The sequence below is a fragment of the Balearica regulorum genome, chromosome 6 (genome assembly GCF_011004875.1).
Source record: "Balearica regulorum gibbericeps isolate bBalReg1 chromosome 6, bBalReg1.pri, whole genome shotgun sequence".
Lineage (NCBI taxonomy): Eukaryota > Metazoa > Chordata > Aves > Gruiformes > Gruidae > Balearica > Balearica regulorum.
In genome coordinates, this window is record NC_046189.1 from 655,244 (window position 1) to 682,787 (window position 27,544).

A 27,544-nucleotide genomic window follows, 5' to 3' on the forward strand; every position below is an offset into this window, starting at 1 on the left:
CTGTAGCAGGATCAGCCTCCAGGCATTCTACCTCTCTTCCCTGATAGCAATTAATGCTCCCGCTGTGATGAGGGGTTTGGCAGTACCTGCCTCTGGGTCTGAGTTCGGCAGCATGGGACTTGTCTCCAGTGCCGGCCATGGAGAGCGGATGGTCTACAACATGCTGGGGGGGGGCCTTGCTGTTGGGGTCCAGCTCCCCACTGCTACAGGTCCTCAGGTTCTCCTACTAGATGGGAAGATGCTCATCTCCAGGCACTCCGAAGGGCTTGGGGTCTTGCTGCTACCTCTTTGACCCCCTCCCCGTTCCCTGCCCTGAGCGTGGCTGGGAGAAGGTCGTTCCCAGTCTGTGGGGGTCTCTGTGGGGTTTTTCTCAGCTTGCCCCCTCAGATTCCTGGCTGGGTTGAGTAGAAAACCCTGAAAGTCAGGGAGGAAGGTTCTTCCCCAAAAACGTGGCGTCTCCGTGGTGCCACCATCCCTGGGTGGCCGCGGGACAGCTCCAGCTCTGCCCTGCGGTCAGCAGGAGAACACGTGCCAGCTCTTGCGCAGGTGGGGATGCGACGGGAACGCCTGTCCCCCCGGGAGCCGGGTGGGAGCAGTCTGGCAGGGGCCCCACAGAGCCGGCTGGCCCCCGAGGGGGGTGCTGGGCACTGACCGTGCCGGGGGTCCCCGTGTGAGGCTTGCGGAGGTCCCAGGCGCCGGTGTCCAGGGTGCCGTCGCAGGTACAGAAAAAGGGCAAGGAGAAATGCCTCATTCGTTTCTGACTCACAGCTGACAGCCCCTGATCCCTCCCTCCCTCCTCGGGCTGGAGAAGTCTCCTCCTCACCCTTACCCTCCTGCCTGCTCTTCCTCCCACGGAAACCAAGGGGAAAGCGGTAAAAAAATATCTCCAGCAACTCCTGCCTCCGGACCGTGGCCTCTCTCAGCTGCTGGGTTCTCCTTCTCTGCTTTTTTCTTTTTTTTTTTCCCCACCTCCGACCCAGCTCGATGGTAATCTGAACCACGCAGGATGAGGCTGCGAGGCTTTCTGCTCACTTTGTTGCTCCCGGCCGTCTTCCTGGGGGGGGGCTCGTGGGCTCAGCGCCCAGAAATCACCACCCGGGTCGCAAACGCAGAAGGTAAGCCGGGGTTGCTTCCCAGGGTGTTTTTCCTCCCCGGGATCAGCAGAGAAGTCCGGCTGCTGTTTCCCTCCTCCTCGGTGGACGCCTCAGCTGCCGCACACGGCCGCAGCTTTGTCGGGACGTTTCGGGGAAGAGTTGTGTTTGCCGAGGAGAGCGATGCAGGATTAGAGAGGATCTGCAAGATGTACTCACTTTTAATACTTTTTTTTTGCTCTTTCTCTTTGGCTGTGTCCTGTCAGGTGTTACCAGTAGCACTGGGATGCAGTGGGGGGGACAGCAGCCGATACCAGTTTAGCTTTCTGAAAGATTTTGGTTTTGGCACTGGCTGTTAAGGTGCCTTTGCTCTCCTCTGTGATGATATTCGTGCCACGGTGTGTCCAGAAAATCATTAATTTTTCATTGTGTTAATTGCCATCATGTCTTGGTTTTATGTAAGTGGTTGTTGCAGCTGCAGGTTATTTTATATAATAACTGGTATTGGTCTTGCAAAGGTAGTCTTTTAATGTAAATGGAAAAAAATGTATAGGAAGCTGTTAAACGCCACAAGCCAACGAGTATGTGCTCAATCTGGCTTACCCTCGATGCCAAAAGAGAAATAAGCGACTTCACTCGTACATGTGTGTGCTTGCGTGGGGTTAGGATGTCAAAGCGGTCCCCTAAGCACAGACCTGGGAGCCTGCCGGGAGGGGAGCTGGGCTGCAGGCATCCCCGGGCTGGGGAGGCGATGCACGGCTGCAGCCCGGGCTGAGCCAACCCCCGCCTCTCCGCTTCTTCCCAGACTGCCCCGTGGACCTGTTCTTTGTCCTGGACACCTCCGAGAGCGTTGCCCTGAGGGTGAAGCCCTTTGGGGACCTGGTTGCCCAAGTGAAAGATTTCACCAACCGGTTCATTGATAAGCTGACAAACAGGTACCTCTCCTGGGGTTTTGTCCAGGCTGCTCTAGGGATGGGTCCTGGTGCCGGGTGGGATGCTGAGACCACCCCATGCGCCCATCCAGAGGGAGAGGAAGAAAGCAGGGATGCAGGGGAGGGGGTGGGAGCGTGTCCTCCCTCTCTTGGTCTGCGGCCACCCCATTTTTGCTCCGTCCTCGCCGAGGGCAGCGGCGTGCCTTTGCCAGCCCTTGGGAAAGCAAGGGCTTCCCGGAGCGGCAGACACAGCACCCCGGCCTCCGGCTGGACGGGCGGTTATTCTGTAGTGCCAAAGCAATGCTGCACCCCGGGCCATCGGCCGCTCAGGCCCAGAACAACCCGGGTGCTTGGGTGGCAGCAGGGCACCTCTGATGTTAAACCTGGCACTCATGGGCACCCTGCAGAGCACCCCCCTTGAAAGTGGTCTACCCCAGGACAACGTGCAGCATTGAACCCAGCTTTGGATGCCCCTTATCCACCCCACTGCCCAGCCCTTTATCTGCTTCCTCCTCTCCCACTCTTGCAGCCACCGACCTGGGTCTGACCCTGGCTTTCCCAGGTGAGGTCACCCAGGGATGCCCCAAAGCTCCCAGATGCCAGAGGGGGGTGATGCTGGGAAGGGCTGCAGGCAGAGGCCGTGGCTCGCCTGCTGGCAGGACATCCAGGGATGCACAGGAGCACCACAAGTCCTGGAGGCACGTGGGTCTTGCTGAGCCCCTTGGGACAGCAGGAAACGTGTGCTGGTGCCCAGAGGGGCACCACGGGGATGTCCCAGTGCTGCACGAGCTGGAGGGGCAAGGCACCCATCTTGAGACAGGCAGGAGGGGGTTAGCAGCTCACCTGCCCGTTGCGCAGGCAGGAGAGCTACCTTAGCAGGCATTGAGTGACCAGGAGCCCCGTGCTTGGGAACAACCTGCCAGGCTTCCATCAATGCAGCACGACCCTCTCCTAAGCAAGACTCTGGGCTTTGTCCAGAGCCCCTGCTGCATGTGGACAGATGGATGGACCTCCTGAGCCCACCCCAAGCACCTCTGTGCCTACCCTGCCGCTCTCTACCTGCTCTGGCTCTGCAAGCCACCACCGTGCATGCTGTGCTGCCAGGCACCCGCAGTGTGCACAGCACGGTCAGCACGTGTGATGGCGAGGCAAATGGCAGCGGTGGGGTGGAGGGGACAGCAGTGAGAGATGCTCAGGTGGTTTTGGGAAAAGTCCTGCTGGGCAGAGAGGAGATGGGCTGGGGAAGTGAGGGAGCTGTGCAACCCCATCCCTTTGGGATTGGCCCCGGCATCCTGAAAAGACTCTTTTTGGGCCACAGGAGGCTGTGATGCCTCTGTCCCAGGGAGTCACAGGTGCAGGCCATGTCAGCATGCAGGATGGGCCTTCACTGCACACACTCATCTGTCTATGAATCAGAGCATCCTTCAGAGGGAGGCATCCCTCTTTGATTTTAACACATCCAGCAGCAGAAAACTCACCACAGTCCTGTTTGGGTATTTCGGTGGTTACCTGCCTTGCGCACACACACGCACACACCCCCCTGGATGTCTGACTCAGCATCTCATGCTCAGCTCCAGCCTGGTACCTCTTCAGGAAGCCTCTCCGCCAAACTGTCTGACCCCTGTGGACACCCACCAGCTTGCACCCCTTTGCCCTTCCACCTGCTGAACAAACCGCCCTGCTCCCGTGGCTGGGATTTGCACGTGAAGCACATCCCAGCCTTGCAGGAGAGCAGGGAGCCTTAGCAAAGCCCTGCAATTTTTGGCAGAGGACTTGCATTTTGCATGGTGGACCTGTGCAAGTGAAGTGGAGGTGGGGGCAGACGAAGGCGCTGAAAGCACGTGTCCTGGTGTGTTTGCGCAGGTACTACCGCTGCGACCGCAACCTGGTGTGGAACGCTGGGGCGCTGCACTACAGCGATGAGGTCGTGCTCATCAAGAGCCTCACCTCGATGCCCAGTGGCCGGAACGAGCTGAAGAACCGTGTCTCAGACGTGAACTACATTGGGAAGGGCACCTACACCGACTGTGCCATAAAGCGGGGCATCGAGGAGTTGCTCATCAGGTAAGGCGGTGGGGCTGGGGCGGGCACAGAGGGTGATGCTGGTGGCATGGCTGTGGTGGATGGAGGTTGGGAGCTTCTGGGTTAGGACGTCCCCATGCGTTGTGCAGAGCTCTCCCCAGGGTGGGAGAGGAGGTCACCTAGGCACGAAATAGGGGGTGGCAGGTTGATAGTGCTCTGGCTTTGCTGGGATGTGGCATGCCCTGACCATAGGCTGGGGCACTGCCTGGGGTGAGTGTCCAGAGGTGCCCAAGCCACTCCAGCTAAATCTGTTAAATCCTTGCAATGTTAAATTCTGTGTTTAAAACCTTGCAGTGGCTCCCATCACAAGGAGAATAAATACCTGATCGTGGTGACGGATGGACACCCCTTGGAAGGGTACAAGGAGCCCTGCGGAGGCCTGGACGATGCTGCCAATGAAGCCAAACATTTGGGGATCAAAGTGTTCTCCGTCGCCATCTCCCCCAACCACCTGGTACGGACCACGCAGCAGGGATGCTCCCTGCAGCTGTCCCGAGTGGGACCACAGGACCCTCCTGCGTGGCGAAGGAGACTCTGAGTGCCCCTCAGAGCCCTCCCTGGAGGGAGGATGCAGGTCCCCAGGGTGGTCTCTGGGATGGGACTTGCACGGGTGCCTGCCGGTCTCACTCTGCCCTCCCCACCCCTCAACCCTAGGACCAACGGCTCAACATCATCGCCACAGACCATGCCTACCGCCGCAACTTCACTGCCACCAGCCTGAAGCCAACGCGGGAGCTTGATGTGGAGGAAACCATCAACACCATCATTGACATGATAGTGAGTGCCACCCACCCCCTCCCCAGCCCACCCTCTCCCCGAGCTCATCCATCCCTCTCAACCCCCCTCTCTTTCCTTTCTTGTCTTGCAGAAAGCTAACACGGAGCAATCGGTGAGTGTACTGGGAGCCCTGCGTCCCCCCAATCCTGTGCCTGAGCCCACCCTGTGGGTCACCTGGAGCCAAGCGGGGGCTCGGTGTCACAGCCCTGCCTGGCCCCACCAGCCTGGGGGCTCCCCCGAGCAGGGTGCAGCCTGGCCCCGGTGCTGCCTGCTGCCTCTAATGCTGTTTTCTCCTTCCCTCTGGGCAGTGCTGCTCCTTCGAGTGCCAGGTGAGTCAGGCTTTTGAGACCCCCTGTCCCCTTCCCTCGCATCCCCATGGCCCCAGGCTGTGCCTGGGTGGCTGGTCTAACCCCTGCCTCTCTCCCACAGCCTCCCCGAGGACCCCCCGGACCTCCTGGCGACCCGGGCAATGAGGTGAGGGACCAGCTGCAGCTGTGCTGTGGGACCCAGGCGGTGGGATGGGCTCGCTGGGGATGCCCGGTGGGGCATGGATCCTTGGCACCCCACCACTGCCCCACGGAGAGGTGGATGAGGACCCGCACCACCCTCCCATGCAGCCAGCATCATCTGCTCCCCACATCACCCTGCTCTCCTTCATCCCATCACCCTGCTCTCCTTTCAACGGGTCCTCGTTCCGTTCCTGGGGATGATGAGCTAACTTTATTTCTCTCCTGTATTGCAGGGAGAAAGAGGCAAGCCAGGTCTTCCCGGCGAGAAAGGAGATGCTGGAGACCCAGTAAGTAAAGGACCAGCCCTGGTGACTCTGCACAGGGGCTGTTTTTTGGATGCTTTTGGCCAGACCTCTCAGGAACATCCTCGCCAGCCCTTGCCCCTGCATCACCCTGTTTCCATGGGGCAGTCAGTGGAGTCACGGCCAGCCGTCCCCCTCCTCTGTTGAGCAGTGGCTCCTGGTGGGCAGTGGGGTGGCCCCCTCCTCTGTTGCTACAAGGCTTCCTTGTTCCTCACCCAAAATAGCCGTTCCTCCTGGAGGACACGTCTCTGACTCATGTATGCCAGCCCAGGGCTGGACTCTGGGCTCCCTCCCGTGTCCTCTGACACAACAAGCACGGCAGTGTTACAGGGAAACCTTTTGTAAATAATAAGCTAATAGAATGAGAAAACTATTTTCCTCCTCCTCCCCTTTTTTTTTTTTTACTAGGTACACTTATTTTTGGGAGGTGTGTTTCTCCCACACACGTGAGTGTGCAGTTACTCATCTTGTGCATTCCCAGTCTGGAAACCCCATGCCATCTGTTTTTCCTTTCCAAGGTTTTTCTGCCCTTCCCTTTCATCCAAGATGACGTGTCCCCAAGCGCCCACTTTCCCTCACCCTCAGGAAGGGCTGGAGATGGTGGAGGTGAGGGCAGGTCCCCTCTGCCCTCCACAATGATCCCGTGCTCCCAGACCAGGCAAAGGAGGAGCGGAGTTATGGGAGAGCCTACTGCGAGAGGGCATGGCGGCTGGGACCAGAGCCCCACATCGAGACCCTGGGGGAAAACTGCCCCACGGTGATGGTGGTGACAGTATCTGCCTCCGTAACACCATGTTTCTGTCTCTAGGGCAGGCCAGGGGACATGGGACCTGTTGGCTACCAAGGAATGAAGGTACGTGGGGCTGCAGGGTCACGGGCATGGTTCCTAGACGGGCCACAGGCTTTGTGCCACAAGTGTTTTAATTTTCCCATTTTCCTCTCTCCTTTCATCTCTAGGGTGACAAAGGAAGTCGTGGAGAAAAGGTGAGGACAGCAAGGATGTTGGGGGGAGATCTCTGCATCCCCCTGCTTGGTTACCCTGGGCTGCCCCTGCAGCTGCGTGGTGTTGGGGTCTGGTACGTGCCCACGCATCCGTCCCTCCTGCCGGCACTGCCCGTGCCGGGAGCGGGGATCCAACGGGGTCAGCCAGTTTTCAGCTGACACAGCCTTGGGGATCAGACAAGCACCGTGCAGTAGGCACAGCCAGGCAGAAGGGGAGAGACCAGTGGTGCGCAGGGGCACGGTGAATGCCTGCACCCTCAGACCGAGCTGGCGTGGGGACCGCAGCGCGGTGGGGGGATGGATCTGCTCTGCACGGGTCCCTAACCTCCCTCTACTTCCCTTTGCAGGGCTCGAGAGGAGCCAAAGGAGCCAAGGTCAGCCTCTGCTTTATTCTTTCTGTTTGATGCTGGGGGGGAAAAAGGTCTTTGGAAATCACTTCTTCATGGTCCCTGTTCTCCTCTTCAGGGTGAGAAGGGCAGGCGTGGAATCGATGGCATCGATGGCATGAAGGTAAATCTCCACCCTGGGGCACATTGCTTAGCCCAATGACCCTGGCTATTGCCCCTCCCAAACCATTGTGGGGTCCGGGAATGAAGCCAATGGGGCAGTGGGGCTCCCTCCCTGCAGGGCTGCCCACCTGCCAGCCAGGGACAGGGCTGGGATGTCCCTGTCAGGGCTTTGGGATGACGGATGGGCTCTTCCCACGGGCACTGCTCATGGAAACCCCCGCTTTGTCTGTCTGACAGGGCGAAGCTGGATACCCCGGGTTACCTGGCTGCAAAGGCTCACCCGGATTTGACGTACGTACCCTGTGGGTGCCCCTTGCATGCAAACGGACCAGTGCAGCAGGTCTGCCGTGATGGCGCGTGGAAATGGGGAGCCCCCCCAAGAAGGCGAGCGGCGGGAGGGACTTGCCACAGTTGGAAACATGCCTCTAGACGTGCCGTGCTCATCCCAGGCATGGCACCTCGGGGGTCTCCCCAGGGTGGTCTGCCTTGTTCTCGCCTGGAAGCCATCCCTCATCGCAGGGGGCTGCCTGGGAAGCTGCACGGCGGAGGGACATTTGGCTGGAGGCTCTTCAGCACACAGAATTTGGCAAAGAAGAGCTCAGAGCCAGATAGGCAAGTCCAAGATTAACCAATTCCAGCCTGCTGTGACCAGCCATCCAGAAAATGTCGGAGATTTTGGAGGGCTCTGGACAAGATTGTTCTGACATTGCATTTCTCCAGTTTCCCTGCTTGTTTCCGTGCTCTCAGGATGACACATCTGTGGTGGCACCAGTATCACTGCAGTCCAGCCACAGCAGCCCAACAACCACCTTTTCTGCCATTTTCCCCTGAGCTGCAGAAGCACACTCGGTTTTCCAGTGTTTCAGCAACGTGGCTGCAGCGTTGCTTGCACAGCTCCATGGTGCAAGAGTACCGTGCCATCCCTGCGCTGCTCCTGAGTGCATGTCCCTCCTGTCCGTCCCGCTGGGGAGCTGCGGGCCAGCCTGCTGGGATGCTCAGTCCATGCCCAATTTCCCGTGGATAGTGACACCAGCTTGGTTTTCAGTGATGCTGCCTTTATTTTCAACAGGGAGCTCAAGGCCCACCTGGACCGAAGGGAGATCCCGGCGCTTACGGACCCAAGGGAGGAAAGGTGAGCCTCTCCGCCCAGCCCTACGCGGAAGGAGGTGTGCTGGGACCCCTCTCCTGCAAGAGGGAGAGGTGGTGATGGACGCATCGCTGGCCTCCTTGCTCTGGCCGTCACCACAGTAAGATCTGGCCGGTGTGACTCCCAGCGTGCCCAAGGTTAGCAGGTGCTCACACACCTGGCACGAGCATCCCCGAAATATTGGGGGGCTGCTGTGGAAAGGTGGCTTGCACTGGGCAGGTGGGGTGGGAGGGGGATCTGCTGTGGATGAGGAGCTCCCTGGGGAGAGACCACAGCCCAGAAAGGGGCTTGGGGTGCACTGGGGCTCCTGACGGCCTCTGCACTGTGGGAGCCGAAACTGACTGCTGGGCACTGGATGTGATCTTGACGGTGCCTTGCGTCCCTGTGAAGGGGGAAGCTGGGAACGACGGAAAGCCTGGCCGGCAGGGGATTCCTGGCAGCCCTGGAGAGAAGGTGGGTGAAATGCCCGTGCGTGAGCATCCTCCACCTTCTGTGAGGGGGAGACATCCCCTGCTCCAGCCTTGGCTTCAAAGCAGAGTTTGCCCAAGGCTCTGCAAGCGCGCAGGGCTTTGTTCGGAAACCTGCTGACTTGTCTCGTTTGCGTCCCTGTGGCTTGCTCACGCAGGGCGCACCTGGAAACCGGGGTGAGCCTGGACCGGCAGGAGAGACGGGCGACGAGGTGAGTCCTCTGCCCGTGCCCTTGATGCCCCCCGTGCATGCTTGCTGGCCATCCCCACTGCCTGACCACCCCTGTCATTTCTCCACAGGGTGCTCCAGGCATGGATGGTCCTCCCGGAGAGCGGGTAAGTGAGGGCGCCGCTGCCGGGCACCGTGCCGGCAGGGCATGGGCAGGGGCTGGTACCCTGCGGAGGAGGAGGAGGTGTGGGGGTGAGCCTGCTTAGAGGTCGGCAATGAGGGAGGGCTTTGCTCCTGCTTGGAGTAGGTCCTGATTTTGTGTTCCCACCATCTCCTTGCAGGGCAGCAATGGAGAAAGAGGCCCCCCGGGCTCACCGGGTGACCGCGGGCCAAGAGGAGAGCCGGTAACTGCATCTGCGGGGCACCTTTCGGTGTCTGCTTGCAAACGGGGTCACGCTTGGCAGCCGGGGGCTGGAAATAGGTGCCCAGTGGCTAACTGCACCAGCCTGTTGGCCAGCAAGCAAGCTCAGTGCCTTTACCTGCCAGCCCAGGGGGGGAACCCAGCATTGCGCCCCAGCAATCGCCCCGTTATGCTGGCAGGCAGTCATCAAACAGCCAAAACCCAGAGGAGAGCGTGCCCCGTAAGCCAAGAGCAGGTGGAGAGCCATCAACCCCGTGCCTCACAGCTGCAGAACTGCTTGATGGAGAGCAAAGTGGCAAGGTGTCCTCCTCCGGGTGCCCGGGGGCTGCTTGGGGTACCGGTGGCTTGGGAAGAAGGACACGGGTGCCATCAGCAGCAGGGCAGTGTGCGTGGGTGTGGACAGGCGGGGGGAACACCCTTCCATCCCCTTTTGGGTGGGAGTCACTAGGAAAGTATTTTTCCTGCCTACTGGGTTGAGTCACCGAGCGTGAGGGTGGGACAGACAGGCAGGAGCCCTTGCAGGCCAGGACAAACATGTGGCAAGCAGCAGAGGTGCCACACGCGCCGCGGAGGGACGAGGGGTGCCGCTACATGGGGGGGGGGGGGGGGGGGGGGGCAGCAGGAGCCAGGGCATCCGGCAGCAGCATCCCGACGGGTGGCCAGCCGTGTCCCGGCACCGTTCTTCCCTGTCCCTGCAGCGAGGACAGCCAGTACCCACCACCGGCTTGGAGGCGGGGGCAGAGGTCCGCCCTGCGGAGGGGGTAGCTCTGGCGGGGGGCTGCTGGCAGCTTTCCCTTTCCTGTTTACCGCTCGGGGAGTGGCAGCGCTGCCGCACGTGGTGTGCGGGGCAGATGTGCGCGGGAGGTGCAGGCACGCCAGCGTCCTGGAGTTAAATTGTTCAGCAGACGATGGGCTGCTTCCTTCCAAGTTTTAGTCCAAGCACGAGGCTGTGTAACCTCGCCAGAAACGTCTCCACCAGCGCTCAGGGCCCTTTGGAAGTTGTGTTTTATATTTACTGTTTGGCTGAGGCATCTGGAAGCTTCTAGCTTGCAAACAACAGCTTTAGGTCACCAAGCTTTCAACTGCTTTCCTTAAAGTTTTAGGTCAGGTGTGACTGTCACAGGAGGTTTCTGAATGCGTCCCTTCCCTGGGGGCTGCCTGTCCCCACGTCCCAGGGCTGCAGGCAGAGCAGCACCTCGTGCAAAGATAACTTGCCTTGCAGCACTTGGTGCTGGCTGATCTCAGGGGTGGCTTGGCTGTAAGGTGCAAAGCTCTGTGCTTAGCTGTAAAGGGTAACGCTACACTTTTTAGGGGGGAAAAGCTTTCTTCTGAGTTGCCAGGAACTTGCTGCAAGCCCTTGGGCTGCAGGGATGGTGGGGCATGCATCCTGTCTCTCCTTTTGCCTCCCTGGCTTGCTTGCTTCTGGCTGTGGGACAAGATGGGGAAGGTGCCCCGGAGCCAGCCTGGATCTGGCAAACACGCTGCCCTGTTGGGACACAGCGCTGCTGGCCTGGTGGAAGGCTGTGCCTTTCCACGTTGGTGAAGTGAGAGTGGAACTGAGCCGTGCCCAGCCCTTGGGCATCTCCTTCTGTTGGAGCTGTTGGGGTGACTCAGGTTTTTCAGGCTCCACTGAAAACCCAGCCCTAACCCAGCTCAGGGTGCTGAGCGTTACCAAAGGAGAGGGGAGAGCATCAGCAGTGAGAGGTGAGGATGTCCTGTCCCTCCCCATCTGCTGGCTCATTCCCTTGGAAATGCCCTTAGCTCTGCAGGGAGGGCAGGCTGGAGGAAGAGGGGGTGGAGGAAGGAGGCTGCTAGCCTGGAGCCTCTGCCCATGCATGGGGACAGCAGCTCCTCTCCATGCAGACTGCCCAGGGCAGGAGCTGCTCTAGAAAAGCAGCTGTGGCTGCAGACTGGCTGGGAAAAGCCACTACATGGTTTTGGGGCCAGGGCCAGGTCTGTGTATCTGCAGAAGCCTTGCAAAATGGATCTCTTCCGGCATTTGCTTTGCTGGCACAAAATGGGCTAAAACATGTCACCCAGAGGTGGGTGCTCCCATCCTTCAGAAGGTCTTCCTCTTGGGCTATCTTCTTGGCTTCAAGGTGGCCATGCTAGCCCGTCTTTCTCTCCCCGCACCTCTGATAGTTTCCTACCCGAATCCTGAAGTTGCCTCGAAAACCTCCCTGTTTGGATGACTGCATTTCTATCCAGCATGCGCTAGCAGTGCTGCATCCCTGCTCCCCAGGGCACACAGGGCCCTTTGCACCCTACGCCTGCCCCTCTCTGAGTTTCTCATGCCCTCTGCGTGCATTTTCAGGGAGAGCCTGGACCACCTGGTGACCAAGGGCGGGAAGGACCCCTCGGACCACCTGGCGACCAGGTAAGAGCTTGGATTAACCTTCTGGATCCCAGGTGGAAGTGGTTGGGGGCAGTGGGGAGATGGGGTAGGGGGCTTAACTGATGCCACAGCATCTTGGAGCAAGTTCTCAGCGTCTTCCAGACCGAGTAGCAAAGCTGGTGAAGAGGGGCAGAGATTTCTAGGAGAACTCAGAGTGTGAACAGGGCTAAAAAAAATGGAGACTTGGCTGCCGGGCTGGGGACAGAGCAACCCTCCACGCCATTTCCCAGTCCCATGGAAACAGATGTCAACACGTCTGACAGATTTGGAAACTGGCAAGTGCAAGCTGCAGCAACGCACAAAATGTTCAGGCCTGGGGCCAGACACGGCTCACCTCGGTCAAGGGAGTCAATGAGACATCTTGTGTCAGTGAGGATAGCCTGACGGGGCCCCAGAGGTGTCCCTGACACCCTTGGCATCTGCAGAGACAGTCTGTCCCAAAGCCAGCGTTCCTCCGCTTGCTGCGAGGTCTGGTCCTCCTGCTCTGGGATCTGCCTGTCCTCATGTGCCTCAAGGAACAGATGTCAGATCCGACAAGCTTTCTGGAGAGCAGAGCTGGCTACCTCCAGCCTGAGGAAGGCTTCTGTCCCCTGCACAATTAAAGGCTCTTCCCAAAGCTTGTACCCAGCTCCCAGTTGATAACTCTGGGTCTGGAGGTGTTGCTGGGTTAATCCTCCATGGTGGTAGCACTGATTGCAGTGGCCAACAGGGTCTTTGCACCTGAGCAAGCATGCTTTGACATCATCCTTGGACGGGGCCCTCTGGGATAACTCGCCTCCTACCCATACCATCAGAGTTTTGGGAGAGTCCAAGATGCAGGGAACTATTGAAATAAACATTCCTACACTGGCAGAGCAGGACTTCCATGAGGGGTGAAGCATGGAGACCAGCATGTGGACAAGGATGAGACAGCTTTTGAACTCCTTTATGGTCAACCAAGTGTTGAAGAGCCCTGAAGGAGATCAGCAGTGCAGGACAGCCGTGATGGGGCCTCTGTTGCGTTCACGTTATTGCCAGCATGGGTGACCACACGGCAAACCTGCCCCACGCTGCAGCCTGGGCAGAGGACATGTTTGTGCCAGGGTTGTCCTTATCTGGAGTCAGCCTTCCCTGGAGCCCATCTCGTGCTAGTGAAGAGCACCAAATTCACACAAGAGGATTGTTCAAATCCTACGTCTGTAGCAGAGCTGAGCTCCTGCCGCAACCAAAGAGCATCTGGCATTATCCAGCTTGTTGGGCACTGCCGTGGTGAGAGGTGTCGTTTTGGGAGGTGACCCTGGTAGGAAGGCAGCTCTTTGGATGTGCGTGTAATGGACCAGTGCTGCAGGGTGACACCAGCGATGGAGGAAGGACAGGGGATGCTCTCCATGTGGTAGAGGCTCATTCTGGGTTCAAGACAGGAGAAGGATTGTGCAGAGGAAGAGTTAAGCTGGAGATTTGATGCAAGCCTGGGAGCCCAAGCTGTGCAAGCATGGTGGGGAGCCAGGCTGGGATAGATCCTGCCTCCTGCAGCCTTCACTGGTGGGGAGGAGGAGGAGAAAGGAGAAAGAACAGTCTCCCTGCTGTCACTGAGCCTGTGGGACGCCAGTTTTCCCTCCCCAGCACTGAGCTTGAGTCAAACTCCTGTCAGAGAGGGAAGCATTAGAGAAACAGCTCCCATGTCTCCCCAGCCCAGAGCCTGCCCCAGCACCTCCACCACTCCAGGGAGATTTCAAAAGCAGTTGCAAAGCGAGGACGTTTTTTCCATAAGCTGAGGAAGAATGCTTTTGCTTGGCCAAATTAAAAATAAATGTGTAATTGGGCTTGGGCAAGAGTAGGACTTTGGCAAACACAAGTGTTTTTCAAGCCGTGTTATCTGCAAGCTCTGGCTCTTGGACCGTGTTTCTCTTGGCAAGGGGAAAGGGCTCCCGCTAACCTGTGACTCCCTTTCATCCTCTTTCTATCCGAGAGACGCTAAAGGTCAGCACGCTCTTTCCCTCATCCTCAGGGCAGATTTGGTGGTCACTCTGTCTTACTGGCCATGGTGCCCATCCCTCCTGCGGTTCTTGTCACTCCCAGGAAGGTAGCGGACAGGGAGCTGCTAAAGATTTCCCAACCCAAAATCCTGCATCTTCATAAAGTCCTCCAGGGCCGTGAGGGATTTGCACTGTGTGCTACAGCGAGGACGTGCGCGGCCAGCGCAAGCCAAGGGTGCTGTGGATCCAGCTTTGGCTGATGTGAACGATCATGAGTTCCTGTCCCGCCTTCCCAGCCTTCTCTCTTCTGGGCTTTTGTGCAGAAATAAGGTCACATGCCTTTGAGCAGTTTAGTGCTCTGCACCGTGTAATTGTTAGTCCTCTGCACCCACATGCACGCCTTTCCCTGGAAGAAGGGTGCATGCGGTGTGCATGGATGTTTGGCACCAGCTTCTCCCAGCCGCTGTCGTGCGAGGAGGAGCAGAGATGACAGCTGGAGGGGATTTCAGCTTCCTTGGCTTTCGGGTGGTGAGAGCAAAGCTGGCCCAGGCTGAGCCACCGCACTGAGGCAGCTCCCAAAAAGCTCAGAGGTGCTGCTGGTGCACTGGAAGTATGGAGGAAGCTCTTGGGCATGCACCGCTGCGATGCTGAAGCCCAGGTACCGTTGAGCGAGTGCTCCCTGCCAGGAGACTCCAGTCGCATGGCTTGTTGCAGGAAGCATTTCGGGATCGGGAGTCAAACTGGCATGCCCGCCGCCTGCAGCAGCCGTGGTGGAGGGGCCAACTGCCGAGCCACTGTGCTCTCCCACCACGGCTTGCTCTCTGCCTACCTCTGTCATCTCCATCGCCTGGGGACTGATTGCACACCCAGCTCCACGGGAGATGCTGCCTTACTTGAGCATTGGCACCCGTGGGGAAGAGCATCGTTACCTGCTATCATTACCTACGTCCTGGCAAGTAAACCCCGCAAAGGGCTGTTGGCACCGAGCAGAAGGTGGAGGGGCTCCCTTGGACATCTGTTGGAGCTCTCGGAGAAAAAAAAAAAGAAAATCTCCTCCCGCCTCCTCTCTGGCCGTCCCTAGCCAGCCCTGCAGCTGACGGAGCGAGCGGCCGCTGCCCAGATGGGATGTGGCAGAGTGACAGCTTTGGTCCGTTCCAGCACACGCTGCCAGGGCTCTGCAGCCTCCTGAGGACACAAACTCCCCGGAGCCACGAAAGGGCCTCTGCCAGCCCGGCTGCGACCCAGACATGTCCGAGCCCCGCGGCATGGGGAGGGCCTCTGCGCAAGGAGGTCTGTGTCACCTTCAGGGTGACATGCTCCACCAAGGACCGCTCTCTGCCCCGGGGCCACCACTGTCACAGCCGATGAGCTGCCGCTGTGCAACCCAGCTGCGCTTTGCTGCTAGACAGCATCACCCCTGCCTCCCTGGTCCTCTTCCCCACCAGGTCCTCTGTTGCTGGAGTGAGGTGTGGAGCAGAGGGAAGGCTGTGGGGACCTGGGAGGCTCTGCTCAGGGATGCTCCCTCCCGCAGCCTGGCCACCGCTGAGAGCACATGGCGTTCAACCCATGCCTGCAGCGTCACACCTTGGCCAGAAAGCTTCTTGTTTTGGCTCGTGCTCAGCGGGGATCTAGCCAGGGCTGCCTCCAGGGCTTTGCAGAGAAAGCAGGGTGTGAGGAAGCGTGGGGAGCTGCAGCCCGTGCAGGCGGGGGGCACAGGGGGAGCCAGGCGCAGCTCCTGAAGCATCTCCCCACCTGCGTTAACCCCTGTCAATGGGTCCTTTCTTGTGAGGCTGGCCGAGGTGGAGGTGACTCACCGATGGGTGCAAGGCACGAGGCGGATGCCCCCACCCACCACCTCATGAAACGAAGGGACCAGCCCTTCAGGGCAGGGGCAGCACCAGGAGAAAATCCCTGTTGTGAGAGCTCTTTGTGTTTCCCCAGGGCGAGGTTGGACCCCCAGGACCCAAGGGCTACAGGGGAGACGACGGTCCCCGCGGCAATGAGGTTAGTGCTGCTTCATCACCACGTCTTCTGTGGGGAGGGAATGAAGGGAAGACCATGAGATGCTCCCCGTTAGGGCTGTCCCCACATCCTTCAGATCTTGGAAACCTGTTGTAGATACAAACTCAGGTGCTAGCTTCCTGGCAGACACATTGAGGCATTTTTCATGGGTCCTTAAGGCTATGGCTGCCTTTTTCCCCACCTCCCAGGGGCTGTTTCATGGAGGGGGTGTAGCCACACCACAAGCCACGTGGCTTCCCATCACAGAAGGTGAGGGAGCTGCTCTCCAAGGGCAGCCACCTGAACCTGCCGGCAGATTTGATCCCCAGGGCAGGGAGCAAGCTGAATCCTGAGCCCAGCTGTGGGCTTTGCATTGCTCTTGTATAAGCTAAACATCTCCCGTGATGGGCTTGTGATGGTAGCTGGTTGCCTTAGAAGGCATCGTCTTCCCAGCTCAAAGGACGGTGTGCAATGCTTGACTGCTGCTTCTGCTCCTTCCAGGGCCCAAAGGGATTGCCTGGAGCACCTGGGCTGCCTGGAGACCCTGGCCTGATGGGAGAGAGGGTGAGTCTGTCTGTTTGGGGGGATTGCATGCCATGTGGAAAGGATGGTACAACAGGCTGGCTCCACACAACGTGATCCAACTCAGGGAGAAAAGAAATTACCTTCATACACAGCTGAGATGCTGGGAAAATTTGCAAGCAGCCTGCTTTTGAATATGCATCACATCTGCAGGCTCAAAGACCTGTATTTTGGGATGTACTTTCCAGCAACAGAGACCCGATACTTCCCAGCCTGTGGCCATATCCCCAGTCTCTGAGAGAGACGGTGTCACTCTCCTCTCAGTGGCCGTGCTGGTGTCACACAAGCAAGTTGGCCTTTTTACCTGCTTGCACCAGTGTCCAACCCACCAGTTGTGTATTTTTTGCACAGATGTTTTGCTGTGGAAATAAACTGTCCAAGGAGGGCAGGATCCTGCTGCCGTGCTATCTAAGGGGTCTGCTTTTCATTCTCTCACATATTTCTCCCTTCCTTTCTAGGGGGAGGATGGCCCTCCTGGGAACGGCACGACTGGGTTCACAGGCGCCCCAGTAAGTTTTTCTTGTGCTGTTTTGAAACTGTAAAACTCTTATTTCTGCTTCTCCGACCTAACATGCTTCCTTTCCTTCATCCCCAGGGGCAGCCAGGAGACAGAGGTGACCCTGGCATTAACGTAAGTGTGCTGCTTCCTCATACACCCAACAGAAACTGCCTGGGCCAGTGGTTTGGCTCCTAGAGCCTCTCTGTCAGCTCCCTGAAGCAGCCTGCTCCTCCAAAACCTTCTTTACCTTCTGCCCACCTCTCCCTGCAGTGGATGCTTCTGGTGGAAGTGTCCTGCCTTGGTGCACTGGTAGTAACACCCAAGGGCAGCAGCCTGGGCTGAGTGCTCTCCGATGCGGCCCTGGAGACAGCATTTGGGATTGGGACTGCCACCCAGGGGGAGCTGGATGGTGCTAGAACAGTGAAAGCCACCTAAGAAGCCCTCTCCCTGAATTGCACCGCAATTTGGTACTAAGGACCCTTTCCCGCCCTCCCAAGCCAGCTCTCGCAAGGTCACTGCATGCCACCACCACCACCAGCTGTCCATGCAGGAGTCTCTTCCGTACTGTTTTTCAGGGAACGAAAGGCTATGTCGGTCCTAAAGGTGACGAAGGAGAAGCTGGCGACCCTGGCAATGATGTGAGCAGTCTGTATAAAGCTGAATCGCCTTTCTCTGCGAACACGGGGCAGGAGCTTTGGGCTGGGTCTCTAACACTACTTTGCCTGTGGGTTGGAGCCTATCAGGCTTTGTAAGTCTGCAAAGCGCCTTTTGCCGCTGAGCAGTGTCTGATGGCAAGGAGAGCTCTCTCCAGATGTTCATGTTGTGTCCTACAGCTTATGGCTGGCAAACCTCCAGATCTGTTAGGTTGAGGTGGGTATCATCTCCACAAGGTTTTGTATGTTTCCAGATGGCACCAGTGGTTGCATCTGTGCTGCACCGCTGTCCTGCGGAGGGAGATTTTCTGTGTCCTAACTCATTTGCTTGGGTACAGCAATCTCAGAAAACATTTTTGTGGTTACGCAGGGCTCAGCAAACATCTAGAGGGCAAGGTGCTGCACCCTGACACATGCAGATTTGTGAATTTTGTCTCTGTTTTCATTCCAGAACCCAACCCCTGGCCCCAGGGGCATCAAAGGAGCGAAGGGCCATAGGGGACCTGAAGGCCGCCCGGTAAGTAAGGACCCTGGCAGGGTTTGCACCGATGAGCGCAGCGTGCTGTGCTGGTGGAGCTTCCAACTGCAGAGCTCACTGCAGACTAGCTCTGCTTGGCCCTGCTCACAGCAGGAGTAAGGCAGTTTGTAAAACTACTGCTGCAGCCTGAACTGAAATCATGTTCATCCCAAATCAGGGCAGAAAATGCAGGCACTTGTGCTTTTTCATGAGCAAAGCGTTCTCATATGATCAGGTTCAGTACGGATGAGCAGCCTTTCGGGGTGGCCATCCTGAACCTGAAAGCATTTCAGTTTGTGTTGAGTCGCCATTTGCTGGTGTTGCCTTGTGTTGGCCCAAAGGCTACAGGAGAGGCATCTTCCAAGCAAATGGCATCCATCCATCCGTCTATCCCCTCTGTGCTGTGGGGGCAACGCCAAGCCGTGTTACACGCGGTGTGCATGCTCACTGCCTGTAGCAAGAACTTGCCTTCCCACCTCGGTGGGCATGGCACACGTGGAAGTGGGTCTCCTTCCCCCCCGCTCCCCCATGCAGCCCCAGGGCATCGTGCAAGCAAGCGGATGTACCTGCTCAAAGGCCGGTGCAGGGGCCAGCAACTGGGAAGCCAAGAGTCTGCAGACTCTGCATTGCTTAGCAAGGTATTGCTGCAGATAGGACTGGCTGCTCTTGTAACTGCTCTCCCCACGCTTCTGTTTGACAGGGACCACCAGGACCTGTGGGGCCTCCAGGACCAGATGTGAGTGGCACAGGATCGGGGCGCTGCTTGCTTGCTTGGTCTGTGCTTCCCCTGCCCCCCATGATGGGGGGGGGGTGTCACTGCTGGGAGAGCCTCCTGCTCCTGGGCTGGGTGGTGGCTGCCCCCCATTACTGTCCCAGTGAGTCTCCCTGGCCAGATTTCCTTCATGCCAGTCCATCACCAGCCATCTCCTCTGTAGTGCACCCTGCTCACACATCACTCACTTCCAGATCAGGACCTGCTCTGAGGGCACAAAGCCGCAGCGGGGTTGTGGGCAGCACCTGGGAGCCAGGAAGCTGCCTTCACTGTTATTCAAACATTTCTTTACTTCTGCTTTCAGGAATGTGAGATCTTGGACATCATCATGAAGATGTGCTGTGAGTATCCCTGTTTCGCTCCTCCTGCCCTGCTCAGCTCCTTGCTTTTTCTCCATCCCCCAGCGAGCAGGGCCACCCCCAGGCAGCATGCAGAGGGATGATGTGGGCATCGCTGCCCTTCCACGAGTCACAATTAAGTCAAGGAGCTGGGAGAAAGGTGGGCGGTCCTCCCTGTAGCTGGGACAGCACCCCAAAAGAGGCAAATCTTTTACACAAGTCTTTTCCCTTCTCTTGACCCAGGGACTTCCAGCTCCATCTCTAGAGTAGGTCGTGCAACTGTGTTTCACTTGTGCATGCTGCAGACTGGTTTGGTCTGTCTGTGGCTCTATACATACACGATTACCCTTCAGGGGAAAAAATGAGCAAAGTTGTGTAAAATCTTTATGTGGATCATTTTACAATTTTTTTTTTTTTTTCCTTCAATAACAAGGCCTGACTTTCCCCCTTGGGAAAGGGAGGTCTGTTCTGGGGTGTCCTGCCATGGGGAGCAGCAGTACACACGTGCTGCAAAGGGTTTCTGGCCCACGGCCAGTGATGAAGTGCTGGAAGTACGCAGGGTACTTAGGCAACTGAGATTCAGCTACAGACTCTGGTGATTTACTGAATCCCTCCAGGACTAGCTTTTATTTTTATTTAAATAAGAATGCATCAGCATGTGCAGAAACAGAGCTCTGCTGCATGCAGTGCTCCAGGTCGGGGTAGCACAATCCAAAACAGGAGGGAGATCTGGATATTTCAAACAGGAGGGAAACCTCCATGGGCTTGAAATGTCCAGACCGGGTGTCTTTGGGTTTGCAGAAGCACAAACCTGCAGTCTGCATTAGTGCGTGAAAACCCTTTGTGTCAAACTTTTTAACGTTCTTTCTCTCCCTTCTCCTCTAGCTTGCTGCGGTGAGTGTTACTTGGCAAAGTCGCTCTGCAAACATTTGCTAGCCCTTCTCCTTGCATGCTTCCCTCCCTTTCCCTGCTCCTTGCCTTCTGCTGTGGAGACGTGGTGAGAGCCCAGGAGGGAGGACCCGGGCATAAGCAAGGCAGGGGAGGGCAGCGAGTTCTCCCCAAAGGTGCTGCGTGCGTTCAGAGGCTGCTGGGGCTGGGTCCTACAACTGGAAAACTGTTGTCGAGGTGCCCTGTGCCAGCAAACTGCAGGCGGATTTTCTCCACCCTTTTTGCAGTTGAAAGGGACGTCAGCTCAGGGCACGCTGTGGATCCAGCTCTGTCCTCCTCCTTCCAAGTCCTGTGCTGATCTGCAGAGAAATGTGCTGGTTTTTTTTCCTCTGATGCTGTCCTGATGGGTTGGGTTTGCAGTCCAAAACCTCGAAGAAAGAGCCAAGGGCACATGATGTCCTTCAGCCATGGGAAAGAGGGGAGCAAGCTGAGTCAGCCTCCTCCAGCCCACCACTGTCACCTCTGTCCTCCTGGGCTGGGTGAATGGAAGAAGTGAGAAGGCTTATGAGGAAATGGGTTTTGGAATAATTACTGGGTGTTTTAAGGGTACTCGCAGCTTGGAAATGCTACATGTCTTATAAGGGGCGCTGAGCAAAATGAAAATGGAAAAAATAGTTAAACTGACTCTCAAGTCTCCTATGCAGCCATTTTGCCGCTTTATTTTACGCTGTGCTTTGCGGGTAGATAGGACACAGGCACCCGCCTGGTTGGGACTAACAGCAGGCATCAGCTGCTTGTCCTGGTATGCCTCCCTGCAAAACCTGCCGCTCTGAGCCAGCTGCTCAGGGAGCAAACGCAAGCCCCTCCGCTCCTGTGCCTTGCTGCAGAGTGCACCTGCGGTCCCGTCGACCTCCTCTTCGTGTTGGACAGCTCGGAGAGCATTGGCCTGCAGAACTTCCAGATTGCCAAGGACTTCATCATCAAAGTCATTGACCGCCTGAGCAAGGATGAGCGTGTGAAGGTGAGATTTCCACCGTGTGCTGGGATACGCTTGTGTGCACTCATTTTTTATTGCAAGTAGAAAAATGGGGAGATGCCTCCACTCCAAAGAGCCTTCACTAGGTTGGGTCTTTATTCCTCCCAGATTCATAGTGATGGAGATGAGACAGAAGTTTCTTGTCCCAAAATACAGACATTTTGCTCTTTCTGGGCAAAGAGACTGCTGCTGCTGTGGCTGTGAACTTTCCCTCCGTGTCCCAGAGCAGATGGCTCATAAAGCATTGGCCTGATCAGTCAGTCTCACAGTCTTTTCCTTGTCCTGATGAGCATTTAGGTGGCTGGAGTAGATAACACATGAGGTGTGTTGCGACTTCCCCCAGGAACCCTTGTCTGACCCCAGGCTTGGGTTGTGGTTCCCAGTTAAGCACACTGCTAAAAAGGACCTTTGCAACCCAAACCAGCAATGTTGTCCCAGTAGTGAGTCTTTCCATCTGAAGAGGGACACGAATGCTTACTGTCCCAACTCTTCCCTGGTAACCCACTGTGCATGGGAAATTTCCTTTACCTCTGTGATTTGGAAGGGATGTTTGGGATCCAGTCTTTCCTTAAGGTATGACCAGACACATCTGCAGCACACGAGGTGTAAAGCCACAGTGACCTGCCGTGGGACACTTGTGTGGGCGTGCACGGATCTCTTTGGCCAGCAAAGAGCTGGTAACAAGCAGAAAGCTAGAGCTGGGCAGCAAAACCACTGTGTTAGAAGAAAAACATGAGTTCTGAAAAAAGACCTATTCCTAGCCACCCACCATGGCAAAAGGCTTGTGTGGAGACTACTGAGGCGGGAAACCCAGGTTTGGGTCTTGTGTCACTGACTGGCTCGCTGAATTGGCCCTCCACTCCTGTTGGGGCTCCTTCCGCCTGGAATAAGGCGGAGAAAAGGCGGCAGAGCCTGCCGTGAAGGCGTCGTCACAGACCACCAGTGGGATTCCCGAGTTCCCCAGGGCACCCTGAGGTATCTGACCCACGCTGGCTTCTGTTTTTTCCAACAGTTTGAAGCCGGGGAGTCCCGTGTGGGCGTTGTGCAGTACAGCCATGACAACACGCAGGAGCTGGTGGCCATGGGGGATGCCAACATAGACAATATCGGAGCACTCAAACAGTGAGTTTGTGGGGTCTCGGCGCATCACGCAGAGACCTGACCCAGGGACACCTACTCATCTCCCACCCTCCATCTCCAGGACAGTGGCTCCTGCAACTGCAAGGATGCTAAATGTTCTTTAGTGGAAAGTAGGGGTTGGTGGTATTGTGGGTGGTGCTTAGGCCAAGGAGCTTGCTAGTTTTCCACCCAAGCCCCCGTGCAGGGATGTTGTGCTGCCTCGCGAGCATGTCAGAGATGCGTGTTCCCAGGGGCTCCTTCAGTATCCGTGGGGCAGGGCAGGCAGGCTCACTGGGGTCTGTGCTTGCAGGGCAGTCAAGAACCTGAAATGGATAGCTGGGGGCACCTACACTGGAGAAGCCCTGCAGTTCACCAAGGAAAACCTGCTGCGGAGATTCACCTCTGACAAGCGCGTCGCCATCGTCATCACGGATGGACGCTCCGACACGCTGCGGGACCCTACGCCGCTCAACTCTCTGTGTGATGTCACTCCGGTAAGGGCACGAGGAAGCACCCTGCCCGCAGGGAACCGCTGGACAGCAGCTGTGCATCAGAGTAGTGCAGGCTTTCTGGGGGTCTCCACATCTTTGCTACCCATGGCTAGGGCAGGGGGGACACATGTCACTAGGAGCACTTTCTCAAAGTGATGGGTGTTCAAGGTATGAATGCATCAGGTGATGAATGCATCCTGTGATGGACTCTAACTTCCCTGCAGGTGGTTTCCCTTGGGATAGGTGACATTTTCCGGAACCCTCCAAATCCCGATCACCTGAATGACATCGCTTGTTTAAGCAGACCGACCAGGCCAGGACTGTCCATTCAAAGGGACAACTACGCCGAGCTCCTGGATGACACCTTCTTGCAGAACATCACCTCATACGTCTGCCAAGGTGGGTCAAAGGATGTGGCTGGAGGCAATAAGGCAGGTAGTGAGGATTGCCTCAGCCAATGGGTGAGGGATGCAGGCTGTCCTCCCTTGCCTTCCCTCAGTCATGCTCTTACGCAGATGTTGAGGGAGGAGAGCGACGTTCAAGGTTTAGTTAAATAAGAGACAAGGACATCTCGTGTCTCAGAACACTATGCACCTGGGTCCAGGTCCTCTCCTGCTGCAGGACGTCCCTGTCCGCAGCATTTTTCAAGCACCTCTGTGCTTTCTGGTGCACATTTATAGCATATGCACAGAGCCTTGCACAGTGTGGCTGTGACGGAGGTGAGCGCGTGTCCCTTCCGTGTCTCGGTGGGAAGCTATAGGAGAAGTGGTTTTCCCGGGTGAGCTGGTGACGTTACTCTTTCTAATTTTCTTAACAGAGAAGAAATGTCCGGATTACACCTGCCCAAGTGAGTATTGACTCCTCGTGCCATTCATAGGGGTTGTGGGTGCTGTGGAAGTGGGAGTTTGTGGGAGCGAGTAGCTTGGAGGCCTCTTGCAACAAGGACGCTCCTGGGCTGGAGAAGTGAGCGGGGTCTCACATGCACACACGCCAGCCCAAAGCACCTGGACAAGAAGCCTAGAAAGTTGCTTTTCTGGCACCTCAAACCTAGAGAGGAGGCTGTGCCAGATTTTAGTCCTCGCAGGCTTTAGCTGAGGCAGGTAGTGAGATGGAGTGCTGTGTGGTGGTGGGAGCACGAGGAAAAGTCAGCACCGTGGCAGGGATATTTGAGAAAGGTGCCTGAAAGGTGAGCGCAGGGAGGAATTTAGCGGGGTACGCCTCCAAGTCAGAAGCGTATACAATCCTCAGACTCATCACGGAAAGAAGCTGGCCTCGGAAGACGAAGTGGTTCCCCAGACATGCGAGGACAGCGCCGTGTTTAGGCTGCAAGAGTCACTAGATTAGCTAAGCCAGATAAGTACCTGGGAACGCAGCCTGAAGTAAACCAAATAAAAGAAGGAATGAAAAGGTAAAAGGACGAGTGTAGGACAGCACTGCACTGGGGTAGGGGAAACCAAGCTAGCAAACACCCAGAGCGTGGGGATTTCCCAAGCCTGACAAGGCAGGAAGCCTGCGAGACAGCCGGTGACCTCACCGACTTTCCGTGGAAGAGACAGGAGGAGAAACGCAGCGTAACGAGCCCTGGGCCTTTCCCTTGCAGTCACCTTCGCCGGGCTGGCAGACATCACGCTGCTGGTGGACAGCTCCACCAGCGTGGGAAGCAAGAACTTCGAGACCACCAAGAAGTTCGTGAAGCGGCTGGCGGAGCGGTTCCTGGAGGCCGGCAAGCCTGCCGACGACTCCGTGCGCGTCTCGGTGGTCCAGTACAGCGGCAGGAACCAGCAGAAAGTGGAAGCTCAGTTCCAGTACAACTACACAGTCATTGCGAAAGCCATTGACAACATGGAGTTCATTAATGATGCCACGGATGTCAATGCCGCTCTGCAGTACGTCACGGGGCTGTATCAGCGGTCGTCCCGTGCTGGGGCGAAAAAGAGGGTTCTGGTGTTTTCTGATGGCAACTCTCAAGGGATCACCCCAAGGGCCATTGAGAGGGCTGTGCAGGAAGCTCAGCAGGCTGGCATCGAGATCTACGTGCTGGCAGTGGGCAGCCAAGCCAACGAGCCCAACATCCGTGTCCTGGTCACGGGGAAGAGTGCAGATTACGATGTGGTCTATGGGGAGCGCCACCTCTTCCGTGTGCCCGACTATACCTCTCTGCTGCGTGGCGTCTTCTACCAAACTGTCTCCAGGAAGATAGCTGTTGACTGAGCATTTGGGTAGGTTTCTGCCAAGGCCGTGCCTGCTTCTGTCTCGCCTAAAATTGAAAACCAACAAAACAAAAAAAAATCTTAACAGTATTTTTGACCAACCTGAGGAATTGTGTCTATGCAGATAGTAATAGTGCCACAGCCTGGCTGTGCATTGTCCCCTTCCTTCTCCCCCTGCTTCATCATCTGTCTCTCTACTCTGTTAGCCTCAAACTTCCCTCCCTGCCCATGACTGCCTCTCCTTCCCCACAGCAGGCAAACACAAGCACACCTAGCAATAAGCCGCCAGAACACCAATAGCAACCTCATCCCACTGTTTTGCCAAGAAAGAATCAGGATGAGGAATTTTGTACCACTAAGGACTAGCTGGTCTCATAAGGCTGATTACGCTCTTTTCAGATACAGGTTTTTTTGTTTGTTTGTTTGCTTCTTTCTTTCATACATCAGCCGAGCACTTGCCCAGCTCACAGTGGTCCTAACCCAATGCTGTGCTTCAAGTGAAACATTCACAACACTTCAGCAAGCCTTGAGAGGGGATCATTGTCACTGCTGGAAAATTTAGTTCTTGTCTCCCATGCTTGGTAGGGGAGGGCTGGACGATGTTACCCAAGCTGGGTGGAAGCATCTCTGGCCTCCAGTGCAATGGGATGGGACACTGACTTCCCAGGGCTGGGGTGGAAGTAGGTGGTAGAGCATCCCTCAGCACTGACACTCCCATTCAGGGCAGGGAGGCTGGGCACCGACCAAATGAAAGATGGACAGCAGCCACTGGGGAGGGGGGAACCCTAGAAGAAGCTACGTAACTGCACTCCTCTAACTGATCTCATGGTCCTACAGTGAAACCAGGAACCTCATGAATAACCTGATGACTTGTGTTATGGTCCAAACGCCATTCTGGAAAATATCTCTGAGCCCAGTTAGTGGGATTTTTTAATTTTATTTTATTTTTTTTCAAAAGTGCCAAGCTGTCTAATTCCCAATGAGCTCTCTGGGAATACTGTCTCTATAGGACCATCTCGGAGTTAGGCACCTGGGCCCTAGGGAAACCCACTAACTGTACTATATATTGAATTAGGGCCTCATCCACAGCCCAGCAAAGTCAAGGGAAAGGCTGCCATTATCTGCTGGGGTCTTTGACTCACACCCTATGGATATACTGACAAAGGTGCTATCACTATGTGGGTGATGCAGGCCCCTGGTGTTTACACAGTTGTTTCCAGGACCACGCTGAAGATGTGGTTTGGCTGGTGAGATTTTGTTTCAGTGCTTCCATTGGTGCTCTTGCTATGAATTCATGCGCTTCTGAGAAAGCAACAGTGATTGCCAGGTATCGGCATCCCAAACTCTTTACTTTGTATCCAAAAACCCATTGTACAAGTTAGTTTTATTTTATGCCTGTGTTTTACTAAAATTGTCCATTTCGGAAATTTGTCAAATAAATTGTTTTCCACAATCTCACTGGAAGGTTCTCTGACTTGAATTTCAAGAGTTCCAAATGTGCAAAAAGCCAGTTGGTAAAATTAGAGGTTGATGGGATCTGAGAGGATTTCAGCAGAACTTCTCACATGAAACTGTAAGGGATAGAAGAAGAGAAGATCTGTTGCTTTTGCATCGCATATCTGGCTATTATTGAATGCCATGGATTTGAGAAACCCTGTGAATTCTCTTCATTACGAAATAGCGCATAAAACCTGTATGAGAAGAGCACTGAGCTACCAAAGGGTGGGAGATGCTTACGCAGCTTCTGTTTGCCTTCTGGTGGCAAAATAACCTAACTACACAGGTAGGTACTGTTGTTTCCAGAAGACCAGGTGCAGAGGGATGGTGAAGAGGTAAGCTGTGTTTGTTTTCTGCTTATGTTCAGTCTCTCCTTAGTACCTCACTTCCTGGGCATGTGGGGATGCTGCTCTGCAGACCAGGATAGTGGTGGAGGTATCAAACATCTCACCCAGCTTTGCCAGGCTCAATGCTCCCCCAAACATTTATTTTACACCTAAAGGGTGCCTATCTTTGGGGAAGCTCCCAGGCCATACCTATACGTCCCAGGAGCTTGTTGCAGCCTTTCACTGTGGATGCATGCACAGTCACTTGTTCCCCAGACGGGACCACATTCACGTCCTGTTTCTGTAACGGAGAGGTACTGCCTTGCTTCCCCCTTGTCTCACATCCTCCTCTTAGTCATGCTCTCTCCTGGGCCAAGCATCTCAGTTGAGATGCTTCTTGGGCTCCCTGGCTGTCCCGCAGCGATTGGTACAGCTCACTCACAGCTGGAAAGTCTGAGGAGCACCTCTGGGCAGGCTCTGCGGGTGGCTGCAGTTTGTATCGGATGTCCCGCTCTCCTCTCCACAGAAAGTCAGGAAAAAACGCCTTCACGTCTGCCCTAATAAAAGCAGTTATTGTTACAGCCCAAGAAATATTTTTTAACGGCCTGCCGCAGTCCTCGGCGTGAATCATCCATGGAGGAAGGGAACGTGGTAGGGACGAGGCCCTGGGTTACACCCCTGCTGCTAGGGCTGCCCAGCCGGTGGGATGCACTGCTGCCAGCGACGGGGGTGGGAAAAGGGGGCTGCCCCCCCCCATACAGCTCCTGCACCCTCCTGGGGATATGCCCCCCTCACACCCCAGCTGGGCCGTGTCAGATGCAGGGATGCAGGAGACACCTGGAGAAAGCTTGCGCTAA

At 56.3% G+C, this 27,544-nt stretch overlaps 1 protein-coding gene across 1 annotated transcript; it reads left to right on the forward strand.

Annotated features, from left to right (window-relative positions):
- Positions 1 to 812: 812 nt before the first annotated feature.
- On the forward strand, positions 813 to 26,322 carry COL6A1 (collagen type VI alpha 1 chain). Its single transcript, XM_075755803.1, has 35 exons — positions 813 to 1,115; positions 1,897 to 2,026; positions 3,887 to 4,087; positions 4,400 to 4,559; positions 4,760 to 4,882; positions 4,974 to 4,994; positions 5,191 to 5,211; positions 5,312 to 5,356; positions 5,625 to 5,678; positions 6,502 to 6,546; positions 6,651 to 6,677; positions 7,043 to 7,069; positions 7,161 to 7,205; positions 7,442 to 7,495; positions 8,274 to 8,336; positions 8,742 to 8,804; positions 8,977 to 9,030; positions 9,119 to 9,154; positions 9,329 to 9,391; positions 11,723 to 11,785; positions 15,700 to 15,762; positions 16,261 to 16,323; positions 16,800 to 16,850; positions 16,937 to 16,972; positions 17,416 to 17,478; positions 17,945 to 18,010; positions 18,711 to 18,746; positions 19,087 to 19,123; positions 20,006 to 20,014; positions 20,896 to 21,029; positions 22,057 to 22,166; positions 22,474 to 22,657; positions 22,879 to 23,053; positions 23,472 to 23,501; positions 24,255 to 26,322. The coding sequence occupies exons 1-35, from the start codon at positions 1,007 to 1,009 to the stop codon at positions 24,863 to 24,865; spliced, it is 3,072 nt and encodes a 1,023-aa protein (XP_075611918.1). The 5' UTR covers positions 813 to 1,006; the 3' UTR covers positions 24,866 to 26,322.
- Positions 26,323 to 27,544: the final 1,222 nt, after the last annotated feature.